The sequence below is a fragment of the Rhynchophorus ferrugineus genome, unplaced genomic scaffold, assembly GCF_030347505.1.
Source record: "Rhynchophorus ferrugineus isolate W39M unplaced genomic scaffold, kcgeb_rfMv2 rfM9, whole genome shotgun sequence".
Taxonomy (NCBI): Eukaryota; Metazoa; Arthropoda; class Insecta; order Coleoptera; family Curculionidae; genus Rhynchophorus; species Rhynchophorus ferrugineus.
The window spans coordinates 39,781,737-39,809,446 of NW_027472588.1; the positions used below are offsets into that span (position 1 = coordinate 39,781,737).

The window sequence follows — 27,710 nt, forward strand, 5'->3', positions numbered from 1 at the left end:
CTTTAATATATCTAGAATATTAACGAAATGGAAAAAGACAGTTTGAAAATGGGTGAAAATCGCGATTTTTCCTGAGTATATATATGGAAAAATTGCAAAAATGCTTTACATCTCCAAATAAGCTCTCAATCTGTAATTGGTACTTTATAATAGTGCTAATAACGAATATCGCATTTATTTTACGATGAGATAAAGAGTTAAGAAACTATGATGAAAATGTCTCAATATTGCCTTTTTTAACAAAATTTGAATTAGAGATATAACTTCTAAACTAATGGAAATATCTAAAATATAAGAACTGTAGCAAATTTTTCATAAAATTTTACATAAGAGAGAGTATTTTCTTTAATATATCTAGAATATTAACGAAATGGAAAAAGAAAGTTTGAAAATGGGTAAAAATCGCGATTTTTCCTGAGTATATATATGGAAAAATTGCAAAAAATGCTTTACATTTCCAAATAAGCTCTCAATCTGTAATTAGTACTTTATAATAGTGCTAATAACGAATATCGCATTTATTTTACGATGAGATAAAGAGTTAAGAAACTATGATGAAAATGTCTCAATATTGCCTTTTTTAACAAAATCTGAATTAGAGACATAACTTCTAAACTAATGGAAATATCTAAAATATAATAACTGTAGAAAATTTTTCATAAAATTTTACATAAGAGAGAGTATTTTCTTTAATATATCTAGAATATTAACGAAATGGAAAAAGAAAGTTTGAAAATGGGTGAAAATCGCGATTTTTCCTGAGTATATATATGGAAAAATTACAAAAATGCTTTATATCTCCAAATAAGCTCTCAGTCTGTAATTGGTACTTTATAGTAGTGCTAATAACGAATATCGCATTTATTTTACGATGAGATAAAGAGTTAAGAAACTATGATGAAAATGTCTCAATATTGCCTTTTTTAACAAAATCTGAATTAGAGACATAACTTCTAAACTAATGGAAATATCTAAAATATAATAACTGTAGCAAATTTTTCATAAAATTTTACATAAGAGAGAGTATTTTCTTTAATATATCTAGAATATTAACGAAATGGAAAAAGAAAGTTTGAAAATGGGTAAAAACCGCGATTTTTTCTGAGTATATATATGGAAAAATTGCAAAAATTCTTTACATCTCCAAATAAGCTCTCAGTCTGTAATTGGTACTTTATAGTAGTGCTAATAACGAATATCGCATTTATTTTACGATGAGATAAAGAGTTAAGAAACTATAATGAAAATGTCTCAATATTGCCTTTTTTAACAAAATCTGAATTAGAGACATAACTTCTAAACTAATGGAAATATCTAAAATATAATAACTGCAGCAAATTTGTCATAAAATTTTACATAAGAGAGAGTATTTTCTTTAATATATCTAGAATATTAACGAAATGGAAAAAGAAAGTTTGAAAATGGGTAAAAATCGCGATTTTTCCTGAGTATATATATGGAAAAATTGCAGAAATTCTTTACATCTCCAAATAAGCTCTCAGTCTGTAATTGGTACTTTATAATAGTGCTAATAACGAATATCGCATTTATTTTACGATGAGATAAAGAGTTAAGAAACTGTTATGAAAATGTATCAATATTACCTTTTTTAACAAAATCTGAATTAGAGACATAACTTCTAAACTAATGGAAATATCTAAAATATAATAACTGCAGCAAATTTGTCATAAAATTTTACATAAGAGAGAGTATTTTCTTTAATATATCTAGAATATTAACGAAATGGAAAGAGAAAGTTTGAAAATGGGTAAAAACCGCGATTTTTCCTGAGTATATATATGGAAAAATTGCAGAAATTCTTTACATCTCCAAATAAGCTCTCAGTCTGTAATTGGTACTTTATAATAGTGCTAATAACGAATATCGCATTTATTTTACGATGAGATAAAGAGTTAAGAAACTATAATGAAAATGTCTCAATATTGCCTTTTTTAACAAAATCTGAATTAGAGACATAACTTCTAAACTAATGGAAATATCTAAAATATAATAACTGCAGCAAATTTGTCATAAAATTTTACATAAGAGAGAGTATTTTCTTTAATATATCAAGAATATTAACGAAATGGAAAAAGAAAGTTTGAAAATGGGTAAAAATCGCGATTTTTCCTGAGTTAAAATTACAAAAATGCTTTATATCTCCAAATAAGCTCTCAGTCTGTAATTGGTACTTTATAGTAGTGCTAATAACGAATATCGCATTTATTTTACGATGAGATAAAGAATTAAGAAAATGTAATGAAAACGTCCCAATATTGCCTTTTTTAACAAAATCTGAATTAGAGACATAACTTCTAAACTAATGGAAATATCTAAAATATTTTGCTTTGTATTATTTGATTTTTTTATGGCTTTCCAAGGCTGTTGTTCGCTCGCCTGCTGATCTTTACAGTTCTGGAGTAGACTAGTGAATCAATATTTCATTTTTGTCACACACCAATGTAAGAAATACTTCAAATGTGCCTTCAACTTCATTTCAAAAGCTTTGAGTATATGGCGAGTTGTTTTTGATTCTACAAGGCCATCGGCTTGGAATTGTTCACCAAGGCGTCGTGTTACAATACAACTTTTGTCAACAAAAATTTACAAGGTTGATTCCTCGGAAAAGCACACCTGTTAATTAATACAATTAGTATTAGAAAAAATCGTTATTGACAAATTGTATTGCTCAAAAATGTTATACTTACTCCAGTTCAGTTTACAACAGCCATATTTCCATACCCAACCTAGTGAAACCACTTCAAATTTTCCAAAAGAAGTTCCTCAGGACAATCTTAAACACTCCATGGCTTGTCAGAAATAATCAAATTCATTGGGAAATTGACACTGCAGAAATCAAGCACTTCATATCTCAATCATTCTACAAACAACAATTAAGCTCAAGTTCTTCTGAAAACGCGTTTCACGCGTTCGCGAGCTGATCAACATGCTGACACCTTAGCGCCGCGTCACCGCTAACTTCCCTCTTTTCTAGGCTGAAACATAAAGCATAACTTTTGCCCCCATACGACAATATCCAGTCACACAATTGACAAATGACGCACGTATACTGTGTTGCCATTTCGCAAAAACATTAATGATGATACCAGTACCTATTTAAGATAAAATAACCTTCATTTATTGAAACAAATATAACAAACTATAAATTACATAAATACGAATACAGCCAATAGTCCACCTCGTGTACTGAAAATGATTTTAAATGGTGTATTTGAAATATAAAATACAAAATAGAGTCGGGTGTTAGAGTATGTAAATAGAGTAGAACTAACTCAGCCCAAGCCTTCAATCAGTAAGAAAAGGATTTCCTTTCATCAACACTAGATTTTTAAATGTACTCAAGCCAATATCTAAGAAATTACACCACTATGAGTTTAAATTTTCATACCGCTGTGATATTCAAGTGCCCGTCTAGGCCTATGCATCCGCATGGCGTGACTAACATACATCCCAGGCCAACAATTCAATTTCTGTATCGTTCAGAACACCTGAATATGCCACAACAGAACCTATTTTTAGTTATAGACAATTAGGACACCACCTTTAGTTACGTCACAACATAAATTCTTCGGGACATTCATCACGAATCAGACGGTAAATATTTAAACATCACAGTTTAGCGAAAGCGACTTTCCGATATCGAAACTTATTAGAGGGTTTATAAATATTGTGTTCAGCCGAAATATCTATGGAGACCGTCGATTAATAGACAATTTATTCTTAAAATAGACCATCGAGAGAAAACAGCGTAAAAATAAAACGATATTTTAATAAATAATAAAACAATGAGTAAAGGTTGTTATTCGAAATAGTTTTGGTTTAACCGAATTGTTTCTTTTTTTGGAACAGGCACGAAGTGATATATAAATAAATTAGTTGGTCGGTATTGATTTTGTCGTTCTGGAATTGTTTAGTATTTAATAAAATTATCATTGCTCTTTATAAAAGTCTTTCTATCCGGTCTATAAGTCAATTTTAAAAGATTTACAACAGATGGTGTAAATAGCTTTGTTGGCGCAGTGGTAAAGGTGACAGGACGATCCACCTACTGTTGCGATAGTCACGGGTTCGAATCCCGCTGGGGCATGATCGTAAATTTTTGTTTAATATTTGTGGTTGTTCTAGGCAAGAGTACAAAATCCGACAAGGAATATCAGTAACCGGGCCGGGTAAAACCCGATGTCTTCTGGGATGGTTCTTTAGTCACTCGCCAGTCGAGGTGGGCTTAATGCCGATGAAACAGTAGGTCTAACAAACTAGGTTGTAAACAAACTTAACATTACATTGACACTTCTACTTTCTTTCTTCTAATAATATTATATACAATACAACAGAGAACAAATAAGTTATAAGACGTTCTGAAAGGCAAAGATTAAAACTGATTGCTTGTGAAGACTGTAAACCTTCACGAAACACGAACCACTATTTACAATAGTAAAAGTAGTGGTAGTAAAATCTATAGTTCGGCAAAAAACTAACTAGACATCGTCACGCTATCTTGTACAATAGTCGTATACTAAGAGGTTAATAAATCTCTGTCGGTCAAGTAAAACAAACAATTGATGATCCGGTCCGAAGATTGATTTAAAAGCATTTTAGCCAGATAAAAAGATCACTTAGTGGAATGACATCAAGAATAAATGATCATTCTGATACAAAAAAAAACAAATTTCATTGCGATATGATCATATCACGCACCTTTTTTTATAATATGTTCTCTTACATTGGATATGCTGAGTATAATTTTTATTTACAAATTAATTGATTACTATTCCCGTGTTGTATTTGCATCAATACTCAAGCAGTGGGGGGTTAATATATCACTATGTATTACCCAAATTAAAATAAAACTAAACTACTTAAGCTAATGTTATGTATGGTATATAAGCTCGTGTGGTTTGGTTATTTTCAATCTTCTGATTTCCTGCTGGTTATCCAATGTGTTGTGTCCAATTGGAAGTATATTCCGACTAACCAGTACGTGTTTTTTTTTTTATTTTGAGTCTTATTTGATCTGCTTTTGGATATTGGAACATAAAAACAAATAGAAAATTTACCATATTGGATATAAATATATATTTGAAAGTGAAAGAATCTTATCGGATAAATCCTTATTAAGTATAATTAAATAAAACCACAATATTGTTGAACTCGGTATCTTATATCTTTATATTTGATTTCCTCAATTCCCGGCCGCAGGATACAAAAGAAAGAAACCTCTTGTCCGTTCTAAAATGATTTATCTACTTCCCCTCATTCATTTGTCTTTCTTGTTGTATCGAAAAGATTGTTCATTGTGATTTCGCGTGTGTTCAATTGTGTCGAATGTTTGTATATAGGTTACGGAACCTGGGAAGTATAAAATCAAAAACTAGTTTATTTTTCTGGAAATATTATTAACGTATTTTTTTCCTTGATAACCAGGGCCGTATTAATCTCGCTATTTAACATTCAGGGGAGATTACAGGGGATATATTGTGTATAGTCGATTCAAAGTTTTTTTAGTGGTGCGTCATGGAGTTTTAATTCAGTGGCTTGGCTTTGACATTTAACACAATTGTAATCTAAATAAGATAATTGAACAAAAATGTTATCAAATATAATTTATTTTAACATTATAGTACATCTAATACCTATATTATGAAAGGACTTAAAACTACAATTAAGAACACAGGTATAATAGTTTGTAGGTTAGATTTGTTTTGTTTACACTGAACTATTTTCCACACCAACTATGAGGTAGTATTTCTAGGCGCGTTTTTTATGTAGTAGTATCCCCTGGAGGCCTAATCCACCTAATTATTGTATTATATTAATATATAATCAATTATATATCTGAGAAACGTATTTTACATTCATTCGAGAGCATATTTATCTTTCTAAATTTAATTCTTGTTTCCTTCAATGGTGTTTTTACTTGTCAAGTCATCTTGGTATCAATGTATAATTTATTTCTTCTGCTACTATCTGTGTATACCATTCTTCATAAAATTAATCACTGAATTCTGTCTAATGCATTTACCATACCTACAAAACAGTTAGTATTCATTCTCTCATCATACGTTGTAACCTAATGATCATGTTTAATTTTGAACAATTACAATCATATCTGTGCACACAAATCTTTCACGCCCTACAATACCATTTTCTACAGTTATATTCAATTAATTATGTGCATACCTTTAGTTGTTTCCACTCTCATCACCCTGTCTCAGAAATTTCCAGCATTGTACAGCATTATCACATATCCTGAAGTTAAAGTGATTGAAGTTTTCTTCAATCACTTTAACTTTCCAAATCACTGTCCAATTCAATCACTAAACTGTTAATTTCTAATCTATCTAAAACATGTTCACGATTCCACCATTTATCAATTACTTCCTCTGTATGTCTTATCGAGTTCATCCAAACCGAAAGTGTTATGGTTGATAATGCTTCCCTCCAACAACTTCCAAAACAGTTTTTGATGGAATATCCTTCTCGATCAGCAATATATCAGCAATTAATGATTAATAAATATAATTACCAACAAAACCTAATCGAATGCTATTTTAACTTTTACCTTTTTTCATCAATGTTTGTTGTCTTTACACTTTTTTGTTACTGTCTTGCCAAGAGTGCCACAATAAACCATTTTGAAATATTCAAGTTTCATCAAGATACAAAAAATTAAAATAGTTTATCTTCCTTGGTCTTATTTTATGACTTTAAAAATTGAATTATTTTTAAGCGCAATGTCTGTTCCATTAAACCTCTCTGAGGGTTATCTTTACACCATTTAAACCCTATGACCTGTAAGAGTGTTTGAAAGGATGTCTTACATCCCTCAAAAAGCTGAATGTCCCTAATTCTTTTATGTATACTTTCTAAACAGACAATTTTCTCTAAACTAATTTTATTAAATTATGTTTATATCGATAAAATAGTTGGTGTACTTAGTGTTCTTATACATTTCGTATATTTGGTCTCGAATAGAGCTAATATCGTGGTGAAGATTCATCACCCACTTTGTATGTAGGCGGGTTTTCTTGGGTGAATCTAACGTATTATTCTTCACTTTGTAAGCGATGTTATTCACAATACCCACACTAATATTTAAGGCGATAGCAACTCGCTAAAAACATTTTCACTAAAATTGTAGGGACTTACGTTATTTAATATCATCAATAATTACCTCTCTAACGGAATTTACCGGCAACAAGTGGCCTCCATTATCTCGTTCCTTTTCGAGATAACCTATTAAAACCGCAATCAATTTGTGACCCTGAATATCTATTGTTTTCGGCATTTTCAAACAAAGTAATAAGGTATATTACGGAGCTACTTAAAATTTATAAAAATAATCAAAGGGCTAAAGTAAGATTTGCCGGTTGATAACCTGTAGTAATTATAACTAATATTTTGAATAATTTAGCGTACATCTGACAACCGGACGGCGGCCAGCTGTCAGACGTTTTGCAGAATTCTTAAAAGCAATAGTGATAAGAGGTTTTAACTCTAACCTATAAATTATTGTGGCTGTATAATTAACTGTAGGTTTTAGGTATACGATAATGTTAAAATAAATTATATTTGATAATATTTTTGTTCAATTATTTTTTTATATTAGAATTTTGTTGTACGTCAAAGGCAAACTGAACTAAAACTCAGGGTTAATGCGGCAACATTGTAATGTTTCGACGTCACAAATATGTCATGGATATTACTAAAAAAAACTTTGAATAGACTATATATATTAAATGTCCATATCCTGTATAGACAACATGAAAGTAACACTTTACAGGTCCCAACAAACCGACGCTAAATGATTATCAGCGATCTTTCCTTAATTTCATTAATTTGAAACAATTAATTCGTGATCTCTTTAATGGGAGTAAAAGTTGTTTTGTGTCCGACGAATTTTTACGTGTATGGTTTCCATTATTCTCCGCCATCCTACATGGGGTCTCTATCATTGAATGCAAATTATTTCGTGTTAGACATCTGGGTTAGTTTTCGCTAATTGTTCTTGTTGGCTAAGTTGTAGAACTGATAGTTTAATTACCGCTGTGTGTTAATATATTTTAATTTGAGGCAAATTGGGTAATGTTTAATGCAATAACGGTGTCGGTGCTAAATAATACGGGTGTTGATGGTTCATTTTTTTTGGTGGGGGCTAATGAAAATGTGTTGTTATGTCTTGGTCATGTCGTTTAAGTCAGTGTCATAATAAGGACAGTAAGTTTTTTTTGTTTATTTAAAATAAAGCTACGGTAATGAACAGTTTTACTTTAGACCCATAAGAAACTAATAACCTAAATGATGATTGAAGAAAGGCAGTGTCTGTTATGATACTCTGCAATGATGTGAGCCCTCTTTCTAAGGGTTGTTTCTAAATAATTTTACTATAGGCTCTTCTGTTATATGTTCTACTAGAATTCAGTTACATTCATTTTAATGGCAACTTGATGCTAATAATAATAATGATTAATAACAATAGAGAGATTATTAAAAATAAAATAATAAATAAAACAGTGAGATTAAAATTGAATTGCAGAATATTTTACACACATACACACATATTTTACACATTGATATCACTTATAGTTTTCTACCCCAGGAAACCACCAGGATACGTCTTAATAACAGGAGAATTACTGCAAAAACTACCAAGAAAGGGAATTATAAAACTAACCAAATTGATCAATACAGCATTTAGATTAAAACATGACCCAGACATTTAAAACATGACCCAGACATTTGGAAGATAGTGGAAACTATAATGATCCCAAAACCTGGGAAGTCACCAAACGAAATAAAATCCTATAGACCTATATCACTGCTGCCAGTAATATCTAAGGTTTTTGAAAAACTTCTGTTGAATAGAACAAAACCGATCATAGAGAGAAAAAACCTAATACCAACACACCAGTTTGGGTTTATTAACAAACACTCAAAAATTGACCAGGTTCACAGAATAACAGATGTTATTGAAAAAGCCTACAAAAGCCAAAAAGTATACTCAGCTATATTCTTAGGTGTAGCACAGCTTTCGATAAGGTTTGGCATAAAGGACTTGTTCATAAAATACAGAAAATGCTACCAAAACAACACACCGAACTATTAAAATCGTAAATTACAACCAGAATATTTACAGTCAAACAAGAAGAAGCTTACTCTACAGTAAAAGAAGCTAAAGCAGGTGTACCACAAGGTAGTGTACTGGGACCAATGCTTTATCTACTCTACACTTGTGATATACCACAAATGGAAAATATCACGATGGCTACATTTGCTGATGATACTGCGATTACATCTGTCAGAGACAATAGATGAATAAGCCTCACGAAAATTACAACAGGCAAGTGACAATATAAATAATTGGACACAAGCTTGGAAAACAAGAATTAATGAAAGTAAATCTCTACATGTGCAGTTCACCCATAAACAGACCGTACAAGCACCAATAACATTAAATAAGACTATCATTCCATATAGCAACAATGCTAAATATCTCGGAATGAATCTCGATGCACAATTTCGCTGGAAGGAACATATAAAGAAGAAAAGAAAAAAACTGGAATTGAAATATAGGAAAATATACCCGATGGTAAACCTGCTGATACTAGAGCTTTTTAAAATAAAGTAAATGGTTTATTTATTATTGAAGGGAAATATGTTTTAACAAAAGTCAAAAGAGTAATCGAAATATTACCTATTATTGCCATAAAAACAGTCAAAAGTATTTTACTATGTATCATTCACAATTTTATTCCTTTTACCCTATTACATTAACAATCTTGAAGAATATCGTTCCAAAATGCTGCGTATTGTTAGCTACAAGCAAACTTTCAAAAAAATCATAAAGCTATTTATATTACATATAAATCTATGTATGCATAACTTGTGTACATTCTTGTCAAGGTCGCGGCTAGGACGACAGAGCTAGAACGTTCAAAATCACTCGAATGTAACTAGCAGAACCAAAAATAGTACCTAAAAGTACACGACTGAAACAGTCAATAAGAAATAGTAACAAAATCAGTCGAACCCAAAATAGCGACTGAAACAGTCGATGGTAAAAAATAGTCAATAACTAAACAGTCGATTTCAGTCGATAGTTCCCAACACTAGTAAAAACTAAAAGTGAAAGTTAAATTCGGCAATATTGACGTCATAAATTGAAGTGACTTGAGTTCACTGCTATTCTAAATAGACCAAGGTGTATACCTAAGACCTGTACTCATTCAAGGATGTAGATATAGGGTTGCACTAAGACATCAAACCAACTAGTAATCCAACGCACCCAAAACAACAAAAAATAAGTTCTACGATTAATTATCAAGGCTTATCGCTATGTAACCAACGAAGAACTGCACGATGACCTCGAAATCAAATAGTTACACGAAGTGATCCAAGATTTCGCCTTAAAACATCAAATAAGGTTGCTAAATCACAACAACGTGGAAATAATACAGCTACCAGACAACACGCAGGAAATCAGAAGCAATTCAAACCACACGAACTTGTATAATGTATAAGTATATTCTTAACTTCATTATTAAGATTATAACTTCATCTTAAGCGGTTTAGTTTTATCGTAATTTGGGAAATACATACAACAGAACGGTAGTAATAAATTAATTTGTATATTAAGATTGTACTAAGCATATCTAATGAAATATGTATTTTATTAATTAAAAAGTCTTTCAAGTAAAAAATTAAATTTCTTCCAAATACATCTTTTTACAGAAGTAACTTTTGTTTCCAGGTAAAGGAAATACGTAGAGTTATCGTAAAATAGATTTTCAAAACTAGTCGTCACGCCTCTGTCATTCTCCTGATATGAACATTTTCTGTGGAAACAACCAGCGAACATCGACGATATGATCTTTCCAAACTTCTGGCCCGATTGAATCTTCCATGAAAGCGCTTCGCTGCCGTGGATGCGCCAGTTAACCGGCAACAAATAGAGCAATTCGTAACGAAACCGTCGGCAAGGATGGGGCGGGGGTCTATTCGGTTTCCTCACGAACGCGCGCGTCTCTATGCGATAAATTTCCATTAGATTGCGGGAAAACGGCCTTGAATGCATCCCCTTTGTATTACCTATCGCGTGAGGGGACGTCGTATTGTTTCCACGGGGTTGATTTATGATAGCGCCGCTGCATTTTCGTCGAACAGGCCTGGGGGGCTGCGTGGAGTCGTAACGGAAATGCGGATATCCACGATGAATTATGCATTGCAAATTGTCGCCGTTATTAACTGCTTGCGTTGTTGAAATAGTTCCTTTTTTTGTCGAAAAGTTCATTATGGCATCAAAATTCTAATATAAATAAAATAATTAAACAAAAATGTTATCAAATAGAATTTATTTTAACATTATACTACATCTAATGCATATACGAGGGTCAATATTTATATTTCGGGAATTGGCATGACATTTTTGATGATATACGTACTCAGAACATTTTGTCGCAGGGACGCTATTTGCTTATTTTATATTTAGTTCAAAGTTTCGTCTCGGCATAAAATGGAACTGAATGTTTTCCTGAACATTTTCGTGCGATGATTTTTTACGGTTTCCGATGTGGATTATCACAATGAGAGTGCATCAATCAAGTTAATTTGACTTTTGGCGATGAAGCTCCATCAAAAACCACCGTGTATGGCTGGTTTAGTGAAATCAATCGTGGTCGTAGTTCGCTATCCGACGAGTTTCGTGAAGGTCGTCCAAAATCGGCTGTTGTGCCAGAAAACAATCGATGCTGTGTGCGAAATGGTTAAGCAAGATCGTCATGTCACTTATTGTGAGATTGAGGCATCGAATTCGGGAAAATTGGTCATATTGCAACAATGCCTCTAGAGGATCGTAGAATAGTAAATTCTGATTTGTATACAACCATTTGTTTGCCAGAAGCCTTCGGTGAAATAATTAAAACAAACAAGAGACGCTGGATTATTCTTCATCATGACAATGCGAGCTCTCACACATCGGCTCAAACAAGAGACTATTTAAGCACTCAAGGCATCGAATTGATGGGTCATCCGCCGTATAGCCTTGATTCGGCACCCAATGACTTCTTTTTGTTCCCATCCGTGAAGAATAAACTGCGTGGTCAACGATTTTCATCGCCCGAAGTAGCTATTGAAGCGTTCAAAAAGCATGTATTGAAGATACCTCATTCGGAATGGAATAAGTGCTTTGAAAATTGGTTTAAGCGTATGCAAAAGTATATCGATCATCGTGGCGAGTTCTTTGAAAAACAATAAAAATATATTCGCAGCTTAACTATTCGTTTTTTTTCCTATTCCCGAAATATAAATAGTGATCCTCGTATTATCGAAGTACATTAAGTTAGAAGTAATTATATAGTTATAATATTTTGTGGGTTAGGGTTGTGTTCTGATTTGATTTATATTTACATTGAACTCTTTTCCACACCACCTATGAGTTTTAGTTATTATTTCTAGGCGCACTTTTTTATGTAGTGATATCCCCTGGATGCCTAAGCCACCTAATTAAATTTTACTTTTATTAGAGAGCATATTTACATTTTACGCTTAGTTCTTGTTTTCTTCCTTACAATGTTTGCTCGTAAAGTCATTTTAATATCACTGTATTTCTCCTTAGTTTCATCTACTGCTTCATGTAAACATTTTTCTTGATAAAAGTAAATGTAATCACTGCATTCTCCCTAATTCATTTGCCATATCTGCAAAAGAGTTGGTAATATTTCTCTCCTCGCACATTTTAAACAAATGTTCATACATATTCTGAACAATTACACAGATATCTGTGCACATAAATCTTTTACACTCTACAATAATATTTCCTACAGTTTTCGTATATTAATTATACTCACCTTTACTTGTTTCCACTCTCATTACCCTGTTTTGAAAATTGGCAGCATTGAATCATAATCCCACTGTCACATTCTGCGACACTATTCATGTCAATAACTAAAATGTTAATTTTCAATCTAACACTAGTTCACAATTCCACCATTTGTCAATTTCTTCCTCTGTGTACCTGATGAAGTTCATCCCCACAGAATCCTTTCCACATATCCAAACAGTTCTTGCTTGTATATGTTCCTCGACGGGCATGTCTCTTGTAGTTATTCTTCGCCACATCCCATAACAACTCCATTTGATTGAATATGCATATATGCTATGTATCCGTTTTCAGCTCTATTAATAACAAAGTAAATTACATAAAACACAATTAAACATTTCATTTATATTTTCTAAATAACAGTACGAAATACTTCAATCTTTAACATTAACTTAATTTATACTTTGCAAACCATACTGTTTTTTAAAGTGCAAAATAATCAGAATAGATGCAAATATCTAAACAATCACTTAAAGGAAACATCAAAATTAATTAATCCACTATTTACACTTTTTTAAATTGCTGAAAAACTATGAAAAACGTTTTAAATCACTTTTAACGTAACCATCAACAAGAACAGACAATATTTCCTCATTCATATATTACATGGAAACTAAACACACACACAATCTCAATACACACACTATATTTATTCAAATGTATCGAAAATCGATTGGATTTTCGTGTCCTAAGTTTTTTAGTCGATTTTTGACTGTTTCTCGTTGAATAATTCTTTTTTCCGTCTTCGCTGCTATTCCATAGAGCGTTCAAAATTAATATATTCTCGCCAACGATTGCCGGTTGTTTTATTTATGCATTTTTAATAATCCCACTCTTCTATTCGACCAATTTAATATTATTATATTCGATCGATTGTAACATGAAGGTGGCGTATTATTTGTTAGATGTGGTTTAATAGTTTATCGACGTATACGAATCTAAAGGGCAAGGACAAGCGTGGTTTTTGTTGATAAATCATAGAATAAAAACACTTGAACGTCCTTTGAAAATCGTTATATTTCCTTTTTATTTTAAGAGATCTAGTCGTTAGAATATTATATTTAACGTTGGGAACTATCGACTATTTAGTAATCGACTACTTCAATCGACTGGGATATTAATTTCTTCTTTCATTGACTTCTTCAAACACTTCTTTCATTGAAGTTTCAACGAATAATAATTTTAAAGCCGGCTTGGTGACGCAGTGGTAAAGGCGACGGGACCTACTGTTGCGATAGTCGTGGGTTCGAATCCTGCTGGGGCATGGTCGTAAATTTATGTTTGTGATTTTTCAACATTTGTGATTGTCCTAGTCAAGAGTGTAAGTCACGCCAGTAACCAGGCTGGGTAAGACCGGATGTTTTCTGGGATGATTTCTAAAGTTGGTCACTCGCCAGTCGGTAGGCTTAATGCTGAGGACCGTGATTCGGAGCCCACGTTAAACTTTAGGCGCAGGAAACTTAGAAAAAAAAACATAATAAATAAGGACTTAAAACTACAAATAAGACACAGCTATAATAGTTTGTAGGTTAGATTTGTTTATATTTACATTTAACTCTTTTCCACGTCATCCTTGAGGTAGAGTTTGTAGGCACTTTTTTATGTATATATTATTTTTTTGTATGTCTAATTGTATATCTGAGAAACGTATTTTACTTTCATTCGAGAGCATATTTACTTTTTTCGTTTCCTTCAATGGTGTGTTTACTTGTCAAGTTATCTTGGTATCACTGTATATTTTATTTCTTCTACTATCTGTGTACACCACATTCTTCATAAAATTAATCACTGAATTATGTCTAATGCATGCCAATTCAATCACTGAACTGAAACATGTTCACAATTCCACCAGTTATCAATTACTTCCTCTGTATGTCTATGTCTATGTATGTCTAATCGGATCCATCCAAACACAAGTTGTTATGGTTCACAATGCTTCCTTCCACATGTCCAAACAGTTTTTGATGGAATATCCTTCTCGACCAGCAATATATCTGCGATTAATTAGTTTTATTGGTAGTACTACTAGTTTTATTGGTTTTTGTTTTTCGATTAATTATATTACAGCTTTTTGACGATACAACTTTAATCGAAAGGTGCGAAAGGAACTTTCAGGTATTAGAAATATCAAAACGATTAAGCTTATTCTTTGGATTGTTTTTGTGTGACCAACAAAAGCTCAATGATGACAGTAATATTGTAGTTTGTTTTCATCATATTAGTTCAGTTCACTTTAACATATATTGTTAATAGACAAAAACCAATATTGTAGAAACGTTGCGTCATATAAATCTATATTGCTTTATTTTCTTTTGAAATTACTTTTGACTGGTTATCATAAATATTTATTTGAATTTTTTTATTCATTTATTTCACTGAAAATGTGAAGAACTGAAGTTGTAGTACAAAAAAAACATACTTGTTATTAGGGAGATAATCTGCACTTTCAATATATATTTTTTTAATTATTTAATTTTTACATTGTTATTAGTCGTTTTCGACTAACCTATAAATTGTCTTTATGATAACTTAAATCTAGGTATATAACTAGGAGGACCCATCGGCCCTATCTCAGTCTCTGGTGAAATAATGTTTATACAGCTCAATGCTATATTTTTTTATTATATGCACCTCACTACACAACACTAGACAAGATCAGATGGTTTGATTCTTTTTAGTCTGTGTCCTGCTCTGGTGGTATCCAAAAGTTGCAATACTTTAATATTCTAATTAGAATGGAGCCTTTCCTCATGCCCTCTTGCAATTCTCTTGATATCTTGACTGACTGTGGGTATCTGAAGGTCTCGATATAGGTAGTCAGTCTTGTAGTACTTGGGTGCGCCCACAAAACTTCTCAATGCTTTTTTCTGAAAAATTTGTATTTTATTTATGTTACTCTTTGCAGAACATCCCCCATAATTGAAGGGATAGGTCCTCCGTATGTCCATTTCTCCATTTCAATATTTGCCTATATAATAGCAATTTGTTATGTACTGATAATTGTGATTCTCTTCCAATTAGGCAATACATTTTCCTATATTTCAATTACAGTTATTTTCTTTTATTCTTTATATGTTCCTTCCAGCGAATGTTTGCATCAAGATTCATTTCGAGATATTTAGCATTTGTTGTTATATGGAATGATATATTATTGGTGCTTGTACGGTCTCATTGTAGGGGAACTGCACATGCACATATTTACTTTCGTTAATTTTTATTTTCCAATCTTGTATCCAGTTATTTCTATTGTCACTTGCCTGTTGTAATTTTCGTATGGCTTCTTCACTATTGTCTCCAATAGCTATAATCATAGTCTCATCAGCAAATGTAGCTATCGTAATATTCTCCATTTATGGTACATTACAAGTGTAGAGTATATAAAGCATTGACCTCACTACACTTCGTTGCGGTACACCTGCTTTAACTTCTTTTATTGTAGAGTAAGCTTCTTCTTGTTCTTGTTTGATGTGTTGTTTTGGTAACATTTTCTGTAGTTCAAGATCAAGGCCTTCATGCCAAACCTTATCGAAGTCTTGTGCTACATCTAAGAATATAGCTGGACATATTTTTTTTACTTACATAGTTGTTAAGTCCAAAGTGTCTATCGTAGAATAAGCACTTTGTAATTTTAAAATCGTAGAAAATTAGGATAAAAACAAGCAGCTTACTAGTGTTAATTTACTAGATTGTTGTCATAATTTTAAATAATTATTTCACCTATTTGAATTGTACGATTCATTTAACATTTCTCTGGGATTTACGGTTCTTTTGTTTTCGTTATATATTGTTTTTTGATAACTCTTATTTGTTTTTAATGGTTACTCCAGTAATGATTATTGGACAAACAGAAATACCAAGCGATCTGGAACAAATTATCGTGTCCGACTAATTTTAAAACAATAAATCCGCTGAAGAAACATAATATTTAGGTAAAACCAATAAACATATTTAATCCAGCTAGTATTAATTACCGTAATTAAACCAGTTCCTCCCGATTTTTGCACAATCCGATTGGCTCCGGTCCAACGTTCCGCCATTTTAAGGTTCTGGACATCGTCGACCATCGGCACTAACGCCTTAATTATTCTTCAATATTAAAATGATCACTGCGGAGGATACGGCGAGATAGATCTATTTTTAACCTTTGTATATAAGCATACACGAGCACCGACACACGGGCAACCTTGACGAATTGGGATATTTTCCCATTTTCCAAACAGTCGTCCCGTTCCAGATCGGACCTTTGTGTACGGCGAACGGTCCGCGACGGCAGACATGAGAGCGATACTGGAAAAGCTAGGTTAGGTTCATTATATATCTGTGTTTTGTTTGTTTGGTGTGGTGATTCATAGTGAAACTATTAGGGAAGGGATATTATCTGTATATGTATCCTATAAATGTATCCTATAAAAAAGGCCTATAAATTAATTTTAAAGGATTTGTAACCAACTTCATGTTGAAGCCTCACTAGCAGGCTTCACTTTTCATTGTGTGTCATTTAAAAAAGTTAGGTTAGGTTCATTATCTATCTGTGTTTTGTTTGTTTGGTGTGGTGATTCATAGTGAAATTATAAGGGAGGCCAATAATTATAATATAAAATAATGTATCCTATAAAGGCCTATAAATTAATTTTAAAAGATTTATAACCAACTTCATGTTGAAGCCTCACTAGCAGACTTCACTTTTCGTTGTGTGTCATTTCGCCGAAGCCCGTACAAAACATATTTTCAGTACGTTTAAAATGTCAATATTTGTACTGAGTAAATTACATTTTCGAGAAATTTGACTTTTTTACTTTAATTTAAAAATAAAGGCAGTTGAAGGCTATCGAATGCTGCGTGAAACTTATGGCCACCATGCTCCATTGATTTCAACATGAGAATATTGATTTTGACGTTTTAAAAGTGATGATTCTGACACCAAAGATAAAGAGCGTTCTGAAAATCATAAATGGGGATCGCTAACAACTACAATTGATTCGTTTGAACCAAGCATTTCCCCGGAATATAAGCAAGGACGCAACAATATTACTCTTCAGCTTCAGGCTGTGGATGGACAACACTTTGAATAAAATACATTGCACCGATTTTTCGTAATAAAGCTTCATATTAAGAAAAAATATTTTAAAACTAATTTATAGGCCTAATATTTAACATATACGTGTGTGTATTTGTGAAACCATTGATCGAATGATCAATATTTGCGACAATATGTGTTTATTAATAGGTTCATAACCATAGCCTTCTAATATGTGATTTAATATCAACTCATTTTATTGCTAAAAAATAACTAACATAAAAATCATACATCATTATGAAAACATCAGTAATTTAACGCTGAAACTAATAGATAATTAATGAGATAAATAGATACTAATATTGCAGTTATATTATTGTGTTACTTCCATAAAATCATCATATCATATCAAATTCAGTGTCATCTGTTTTCTGTCATCTGTGTTCAATTCCAAGCATTTTTTGAATGTTTTCTTTACTAACTTCCTGAACTTTTTTATTTAGAAAGAACATGGTGACATTACAACTTGACAAAAGTTATTGATGAAGAAATATCGATATAAGAAACCAAAGGTTTTTGAAGATGAGTATCGAACTTTTGGTTTGGGATTTCTCATATGCATTAGCGTACTCTTTCCACTCGAACTTGGCATCCAGTGTCAAGCCCAAGTATTTGTTTGTGTTTCCATACGGAATTATTCTAGAACCAAATATTACAGGCAGGTAGTCTATTTTTCTTATGTGAAATCCACACTTTCCTGAATATATAACCGTAGCATGTGACCTATATTTTCACAATAAAAGTTAATATTTAAACAACATTATCAACAATCAATTATCTGTGTATACTTTTTAAATATTTTCAAAAATATAGAAAATAGTATAACTATGTTATACATAATATCATAAAATATAATGTCACATCATATACACTCACGATATATCGATATTTTTTCAAAGAAGTACCGATAGCTGTAAATGAAAATATCGATGTTAAAAACCAATGGTTTTTGAAGAAGTGCATCGAACTTTTGGTTTGGGATTTCTCATGCTTTCTACTTCTCATATGCTTTAACACACTCTTTCTACTTGAGCTTGACATCCAGTGTCCAACACTCATAACATAATGTATTCGCAATTAGTATTCCATCTCAGAGTTTCTATTGGTAGTTGCCACAGTATTTCTAGTGATTGAAATTGAAATATTGCTGGAGTTGGATTTATTCTGCTGTAGTAGAATGAATACTAAAACATTATTTACTATTTTTCTTTTGTTTGTTACAGGGTCTATCATGTTCCATGTGCGCAGGAGGCCCGCTGATTGCGCACCACGCAAGCGTAAGAAAAAACCGGGAGCTTTGAGCGGCGTGAGGGGGGAACAGAGGGGAGACGTGCCCTTGTTGGTGGAGCTTGGACCCGATGGGCAGACAGCTCACCTGGGCGACGCCAACAAGACCATTCGGCTGGTCAATGAAATGATGGAGGTAAATACTACACCTAGTTTACATATAGTGAGTTGAGTATGGTGAAAGGAGGCATATTTGTCAATATTATATTAGTAGTAACAGGTCAATTGAAAAATCCCCTGTGTGACACATAGATGGCGCTACTAGAATTAAATCCATATGTTTAGCCCTAACCCTCAAAAGATGCGTGTATAAATTTGACAGCTGTCGGATCATTAGTTTGTGAATTACAGCATTTTGAGTGAAGCAATTTTTGTTATTGCGAAAAAAAAGATAAAAAGGAATTTCGGGTGTTCATAAAATATTGCTTTTTGAAGAGAAAAATACAGTTGAAGCAAAAACTTGGCTTGATGCCGAGTTTCCGGACACTGCATCAGGAAAATCAACCATCAAGGATTGGTATGCTAAGTTTAGACGTGCTGAAATGAGCACCGAAGACGGTGAACGCAGTGGACGTCCAAAAGAGGTGGTAATACCAGAAAACATTTTAAAAAATCCACAGAATCGTTTTGAATGGTCGAAAAGTGAATTTGTGTGAGTTAGCTAACATCGTAAAGGACGTGTTGGTTTTATATTGCATGAGCATTTGTCTATGAGAAACCTCTGTTCAAAGTGGATGCCGCGTTTGCTCACCGTTGACCAAAATCAAGAACGTGTTGTTGATCCTGAGCAGTATTTGGTCATATTTAAACGTAACTACGACCACTTTTGAAGTTGGTTAGTACTAACTGAAAAAGCGATGAATTCAATAAATCTAGCGCCATCCCTCGGCCCGGGACTTTTCAGCCCGGTGAACCTGATGAAATTCGAGTTGATGTCGTTCCATACACGGGAATTATACTTGTTAAAACAGTTATTTGGTCCTAAAAAACCTCATTGTTCCAATATTCAGCGTGCATGCGATCGATTCCAAGAATATATCCCGTTCTAATTCCGAAAGAGAGGAAGGAACCAGAAAAAAGGCGATCTATTTTAATTAAACGAGTTTCGAAGAAACGCCCATCCGTCCATGTCAACGAGACTTAACAGTTCGCATCGATTTTTGATTAATCAGTTGGTCTTCGTCGGCCGTAAACTTCGACAAATGCCGTTTTACGTGAGCGAATTTGTGTCGCGTAAAATTTACGGAACAATCTGTGACGCAGCAGGAATTATCAGCGAGACAGTTAGAATAACAGGTCAATAGAAAAGTGTGCGGTCTACCATAGTAAAACACATTGTTTTTTGGCAAAATGAGTTTTTTTTATTCAACATAACCCTCCAACTTTTCAATACCATTTTTGTAGTACGATTTGTCCTTTGCTTCAAAATAGGCCTCAGTTTCGGCGATCGCCTCTTCATTCGACGAAAATTTCTTCCCAGCGAGCATTCTTTTGAGATCTAAGATCAGGAAATAGTCGCTGGGGCCAGATCTGGAGAATACGGTGGATGAGGAAGCAATTCCAAGCCCAACTCATGGATTTTTGACACGGTGCATTGTCTTGGTGAAGCAGCACTTTCCTTTCCTTCAAATGCGGCCGTTTTTGGCGATTTCGTCCTTCAAACGGTCCAATAACGCTATGTGATAGTTGCTGTTGATGGTCCTTCCTTTTTCAAGGTAGTCGGTGAAAAATATTCCATGCGAATCACATAATACAGACGCCATAATCTTGCCAACCGTTTAAATTACCATCACACGCACCTAAAACTATTTTATCAGGATATGCATCACGTGACTAACCTCTGACGACACATTGTATTGACCAATTAAATTTGAAATAATATAATAATGTAATTCCTCAGAACTATTTATTAAAATAAAATTCCATTCAAAAATTACATAATTAAAAATGATCGCACAATATCTATAATCTATCTATTCTATTAATCAGTTCGTATGGTAGTTTGCGTTTGAGCCTACACACTTCACTGTCATCGCGCACATTTAACTGTTTGCCGAGGGCATTGGGATGCACTAATAGTGTTTCAAAGTACTTTGCACTAACACTTTGAATCACGTTTGTTCTGGGTTCTAAGAGGATATCGTGTTTAACAAGTTTGTTGGAGACATAATATGGAGCATCGACGATGACTAGTAACACATTATTCTGTAACCAATATATGTGGTTTAGTTTAAGCCCAAGCTGTTTGCGTTTTGTGACTATATGTTTTTTTCATGTTAAACCTCGATCAAAATCCATTCCCAGATATTTAAGATTGTCTGCGTGCGGGAGTTCATAATTATTCATTTTTACTGAGGGACAAGTGCTTCTACAAAGGGTGAATGTAACCTGGGTAGATTTTGTCTCATTTGCTTTGATACATCATGTTTTCAACCACAATTCGACAATTGTTTAGATGAAGTTGAAGGTTTCTTGTGGCTGATTTGGATCCAAGCATAAGAATAATTGATGCTCTAAGAACTAGGGGGAGAAAAAATTTACTTCCTAATTATTGTTATCATATTACTATTGATTAATGTTGTAAACTCTTACTACTAGTATATTAGAATTAATAACAAAATCTGTAAACTTGTTTCGTATCGAGTCATATTACAATTTAAAACTATTTCAGCAGCTGGTGTTCATTTAATAGTTAATTAACGTTAATGGTTGGTTTTCGAGTATCCAGTAATAAAGGTCTGCTTTATGGAATGATATCACCTTTGTTTATAGCTGCATAATAAAATGGATACCGTCGAGTATAACAGCGCCTTTTTATTTGCCTAACATATTTATGTATTCATTTTAGTGCTTAATGCAAATTATTAAATTAATACTCATATTACTATTGTAAATTTTTGGATAAATTATATGCTAGAATGCAAAAGGCAATTGCAAGACGACTACTGCTAAAGCATGTAGAATGATAATAGATAATCAAAATATATGATATGGTGGCAAGTGTATTAGTGAAAGAACGTGCCTGAAACCATAGGTTCGAATCAAGTGCTTGTGATTTTACACATTTTACCAATGTACATGACGAATCAAATTCATGCCACCATCTCTGCGTATTATACTATGAGTTGCTAAAACTGAGTAAAAGAATTATATGATATAGATGGCTAATGCCACGCGATTTGGCTGAATAGCAGTTTCATTATTTTCAAGGTATTAAAATTTGGTCGAATTTTAATGACGCTGTATTTTTATTATGTGTACCTTACTACACAACACTACACAAGATCGGATTGTTTGATTCTTTTGAGTCTGTGTCCTGCTCTGGTGCTATCCAAAAGTTGCAATACTTCAATATTCTCATGAGAATGAAGTATTTCCTCATGCATGTGGGTATATGAAGATCTCAATGTAAGTAGTCAGTCCTGTAATATTTGGGTGCGCCCACAATACTTCTCAAGACCTTGTTCTGAAAAAATTGTATTTTGTTTGTGTTACTCTTTGCAAAACATCCCCATAATTGAACTCTTGAATTGAACATATGTCCATATAGGTTTCAGTATTTGCTTATATAAAAGCAATTTGTTATGTACTGATAATTGTGATTTTCTTCCAATTAGCCAATACATTTTCCTATATTTCAATTCCAGTTCTTTTCTTTTCTTCTTTATATGTTCCTTCCAGCGGAGTTTTGCATCTAGATTCATTTCGAGATATTTAGCGTTGTTGCTATATGGAATGAATGTATTATTTAATGCTATTGGTGCTTGTATGTTACGATCTGATTGTAGGTGAACTGCACATGCACAAATTTACTTTCGTTAATTTTTATTTTCCAAACTTGTGTCCAATTATTTATATTGTCACTTGCCTGTCACAGCTATAATCGCAGTATCATCAGCAAATGTAGCCATTGTAATATTCTCCATTTGTGGTATATCACAAGCGTAGAGCAGATAAAGCATTGGTCCCAATACACTTCCTTGTGGTACACCTGGTTTAGCTTCTTTTATTGTAGAATAAGCTTCTTCTTGTTTAACTCTAAATATTCTGGCTGTAATGTTTTGGTAACATTTTCTGTAGTTTATGAACCTGGCCTTTTTGCCAAACCTTATCGAAGGCTTGTGCTACATTTAAGAATATGGCTGAGCATACTTGTTTACTTTCGTAGGATTTTTCAATAACATCTGTTATTCTGTGGACCTGGTCAATTGTTGAATGTTTGTTAATAAACCCAAACTTATGTGTGTTGGTATTAGGTTTTTTCTCTCTATGATTCTAGTTTCTAATGAAAAATCAAAAACAGTGGTGGGCAATATTTTTCAGAAAAAACTTTTTTTTATTTATATTATTTTTAATTGTTGCGGACTAACTTACAGCTTGTCTCTACACTGACTTAAAACTAGGCACGGGAAGACCCATTGACTTTTACTTCTCATAAAATAAAGTTAGTAGCACTCTTCAGTGCCTTTACCATTTGGTGCAGTTCGCCACACAACTGCAAAAGATTACACGGTTTAGTTCTCTTGGGTCTAAGTCTACGAAGATTTTGTCCTACATCCATATTTCTGAGGAAAACTTTTTTCTCTTTGTTGTCATATTGAATGGTGCTAGTCGTTAAATTTTTTTTTATAACATCTTTATTAGATACGCTTAGTACAATCTTAATTTACAATTAATTTATTACTACTTTTCCTATGTACTTGGATTAATTAACAAGCAAGACGAGTGCGAGAAAATACATCAGTATGTATTCCTCAATTATAAAATTATAATTATTTATTAATTATTAACTTATAGCTATAGTTTACACTAATAATACACTCTAAATGTTCACACAAGTTCGTATGGTTTTGTTCGTTTCAATCTCCTGACATCCTGCGCGCTGTCCAGCAGTTGTATTGCTTCCACGTTAGTATGATTTAGTAATCTTCTTTCGTGTTTCAAGGCGAAATCCTGCACAACTTCGCAAATCCATTTGATTTCCAGGTCATCGCGCAGTTCTTCATTGGTTACATAGCGATAGGCATTGGTAATCAATCGAAGAATCTTGTTTTGACAGCGCTGTATGACTAACTGATTTGAATTTTTAGTGCAACCCCATATTTGCACCCCTTAGGTCCAAATTGGCTTTATAATTGTATTATAGATCAATCTCTTTGATTTTAGATCAAGTTGAGAGTATCTAACCAGTATAGTTGTTTTATTTTGGTTCTAATGTGTTTTGCTTTTTGTCTAACGTGATGCTTCCAATTTAATCTACCGTCAAGATGGTTTCCAAGGTATTTTGCTGATTCTGCTTGAGGAATCGGGCATCCATTGAGTGATATAATTAAGTTTTTATTATTTCGCCTTAATGCAAAATTAACGTGGACAGATTTGGAGCTATTAAGTTGAATTTTCCAATCTTTCGTCCATTTGTAGATTTTGTTGACTGCCACTTGCACTTTTTTTATTGCCCTAGGCAGAGAAGTCGTTAAAATGTTACTTCATTTGGTGGTTTTCCAGGTTATAAATGGAATGGTGCATTAATTAAGTCCGTGAATTTTATTAATGTCTTTCTTGGTAGATCTTTCAGCACTTGTCCGTTTATTAAGTCATAACCTGGAGGTTTCTCTAGATTGATGTCATTTCTTATAATTTTGGAGACCTATTGTTGTAGCAAGTTTAATTTTAAGAAGATTATTCGCATTTGCTGGTCGGTAGATTATGTTCAAACTAAATAATCGGCCAGTGCTTCAGCATTTTGTTGAAAATTTGTAATAACATATCTTGTCGTGTAATTTTTTTCGAAATTCTCTTGGACCGGCTCCAGAACGTTGTTGACTTTAACGGTATCAATTTCCTTTCGAGCTAATTCGTTCTAATTTAAGCGCTCAAGACTCGTATTCCCAACACGACGTCGCCGAAGTGGAAAATCGTCTAAAACAAATGGCGCATAACAAAAACCGACCGAATTCTAGTCGAGTTCATCGACGGAGACGTCACCGGCGCCCTTTGTCGCAGCCCATTAGAGGAGCACCGGCTCCCGTAGGGCCTAGGAACGACGGAACTAACGAACCCTTTCATTAGCGACGGGCCGCGGACCTTACGGACTGAGAGACCACTCCGGGCCAATTAAGATAGCGACGGGGATGATGCCGGGAAGGCGCTGATAAAAGACGACTGGCTTTTCTCGCCAGAATTTATCGCGTTCCTCGACGAAAATGAACGAGCGGGCGCCTGGAAAGTTGGAAAACGCGAACTATAGGAAAAGTTTCTTTTATTAGTTGATAACAGCCGAAGTAGGAGGAAAAATCTGAGTGAGCTTGAAAACTTCGATATAATAATTTTACCGTATTCAGCTTTTAAGTGTGAGAAAAACTTTATTTATGGATCAGCTTCACAGGATACATTACTCAACAAATATTATTACGCTTATTGGGCTCCATTTATTTTTCAGACGGAGAATAATTAAAGTTTGACACCATGCGTATATACAGCTTCATTTACTTACTCCTTTTTTATATATAAATTATTTTTTATGAATAAATATACACAAATTTGATGAATAATTGATTTAATGTTGAAACTATATATAAGGAGGGAAATAAACATTGAAATTTTTTTTAAAAACACTTTTTCACATTTTATTTTAAAAATTATTGAATAAAATGAAATAATAATAAATAATTTCTTCTATATACCTTTCTATTTTTATAAAAGCACTATATTTAAATTAATTTACATATTTGAACAACGAAAAAGTCATCACTACAACAGACCAATTTAAAAATCCCCGGCCTACCATAGTAAAACACATTTTTTTGGCAAAATTAGTTTTTTTTTATTCAACATAATTCCCTTCAAGGGTGATATTGATTATAGCGACTCTCCAACTTTTCGATACCATTTTTGTAGTACGATTTGTCCTTTGCTTCAAAATAGGAGTCAGTTTCGGCGATCACCTCTTCATTCAACGAAAATTTCTTCCCAGTGAGCATTCTATTGAGATCTGAGAATAGGAAATAGTCGCTGGGGGCCAGATCTTGAGAATCCGGTGGATGAAGAAGCAATTCGAAGCCCAATTGATGGATTTTTTGTGACATGTGACACGGTGCATTGTCTTGGTGAAGCCGCACTTTCTTTTTCTGCAAATGCGGCCGTTTTTCGGCGATTTCGTCCTTCAAACGGTCCAATAACGCTATGTAATAATCGCTGTTGATGGTCCTTCCTTTTTCAAGGTAGTCAATGGAAATTACTCCATGCGCATCCCAAAATGCAGACGCCATAATCTTGCCAGCCGACTGTTGTGTTTTCCCACGCTTTAGAGCGGGTTCATCGTGAGCAGTCTACTCGGATGACTGTCGATTGGACTTCGGAGTAAAATGGTGGAGTCATATTTTATCTATTGTCACATATCGACGCAAAAACTCGGGTTTATTACGCTTGATCATCTCAAACACTACTCCGAATCATCAACTCGTCGTTGTTTTTGGTCAAAAGTGAGCTCGCGCGGCATCTACTTTGCACAGAGCTTTCTCGTACCCAAATATTTGTGAATGATATGATGTACACGTTCAGTTGATATCTTTAAAGTGTCTGCTATTTCATTCAATTTCAATTTACGGTCATTCAAAATTATTTTATGGATTTTTTTAATGTTTTCGTCGGTAACAACCTCTTTTGGGCGTCCACTGCGTTTACCGTCTTCGGTGCGCATTTCACCACGCTAATCAAACACATAGTCAAAAAATCTGATTTTTTTCAAATTGTTAGACCAGAAAACCCTATTAATAAAGAAACGAATCACTCGAGATGAGTGGAGTTTACACTTAGAGACGTAGTTTTGTTTTCGTTACACTGCGGCCGATTAATGTGGATCGCGCGCTCCCCCACGGGACCCGTCGATGGCCGAACAAAGACGGCTACTGTTACGGGCCGTAGAACATAAAACTAGTCGTGGTATACGCCTCTTTTAGGCTCGGGATAGCGGCGGCTTATCTAAATGGATTTTCATAATTAAAATAGGCCAACTGCGATCGCGAGCGGTTCGCTCCGCATCCGATACGGTTACCGGGGGCAATAAATCTGCTGCTGGTCGTGTCTTGATCCTCCGTCGTGGTGCGAATTTCGGCCGGTGATTAGAAGTGACAGTTCGCGTGTGCGGTCCCCTTTCTAGGCCCCGTCGGGCTGGTGGTTTAGTTAATAATCAACGTTCAACAGGACCATCCTGGGATTCGTTAGGACAGTTAGGACTAGCCGAGATATGGGATAATTTATGATTTTTAGTAAGAATGATACTCTTGTTCAAAATTCATTTTATGTTATTCTGATCATTAACCGACTTGTCGATGTTCGTCGATTTCTCCGTCAATTATGGACCGATTTTCAAAATTCTTTTTTTATTCGAAAGAGTGCACTTCCGGGGTGGTTTCATTGAAACCAAGTCGGGATCTTTTGGGGGAAATC

The 27,710-nt window shown here is 33.6% G+C and overlaps 1 protein-coding gene and 1 long non-coding RNA gene across 10 annotated transcripts in view; one reads left to right on the forward strand and one right to left on the reverse strand.

Annotated features, from left to right (window-relative positions):
* cno (adherens junction formation factor afadin) overlaps positions 1-27,710 on the forward strand; it is a 204,989-nt gene that overhangs the window by 155,336 nt on the left and 21,943 nt on the right. For 8 of the 9 annotated variants that reach the window (XM_076414990.1, XM_076414991.1, XM_076414998.1 and 5 more), the window contains one exon: positions 19,199-19,398. In XM_076414990.1, the coding sequence (XP_076271105.1) occupies positions 19,199-19,398 (200 nt within the window). Of the gene's footprint in view, positions 1-17,054; positions 17,199-19,198; positions 19,399-27,710 lie in introns of those variants that run through there. The other variant, XM_076414994.1, reaches the window with a different exon arrangement.
* Positions 14,765-17,106, reverse strand: LOC143202978 (uncharacterized). Its single transcript, XR_013007261.1, has 2 exons — positions 16,870-17,106; positions 14,765-14,892 (listed from the first exon to the last, which is right to left on the reverse strand). It is a non-coding gene; the product is annotated as an uncharacterized LOC143202978 (long non-coding RNA).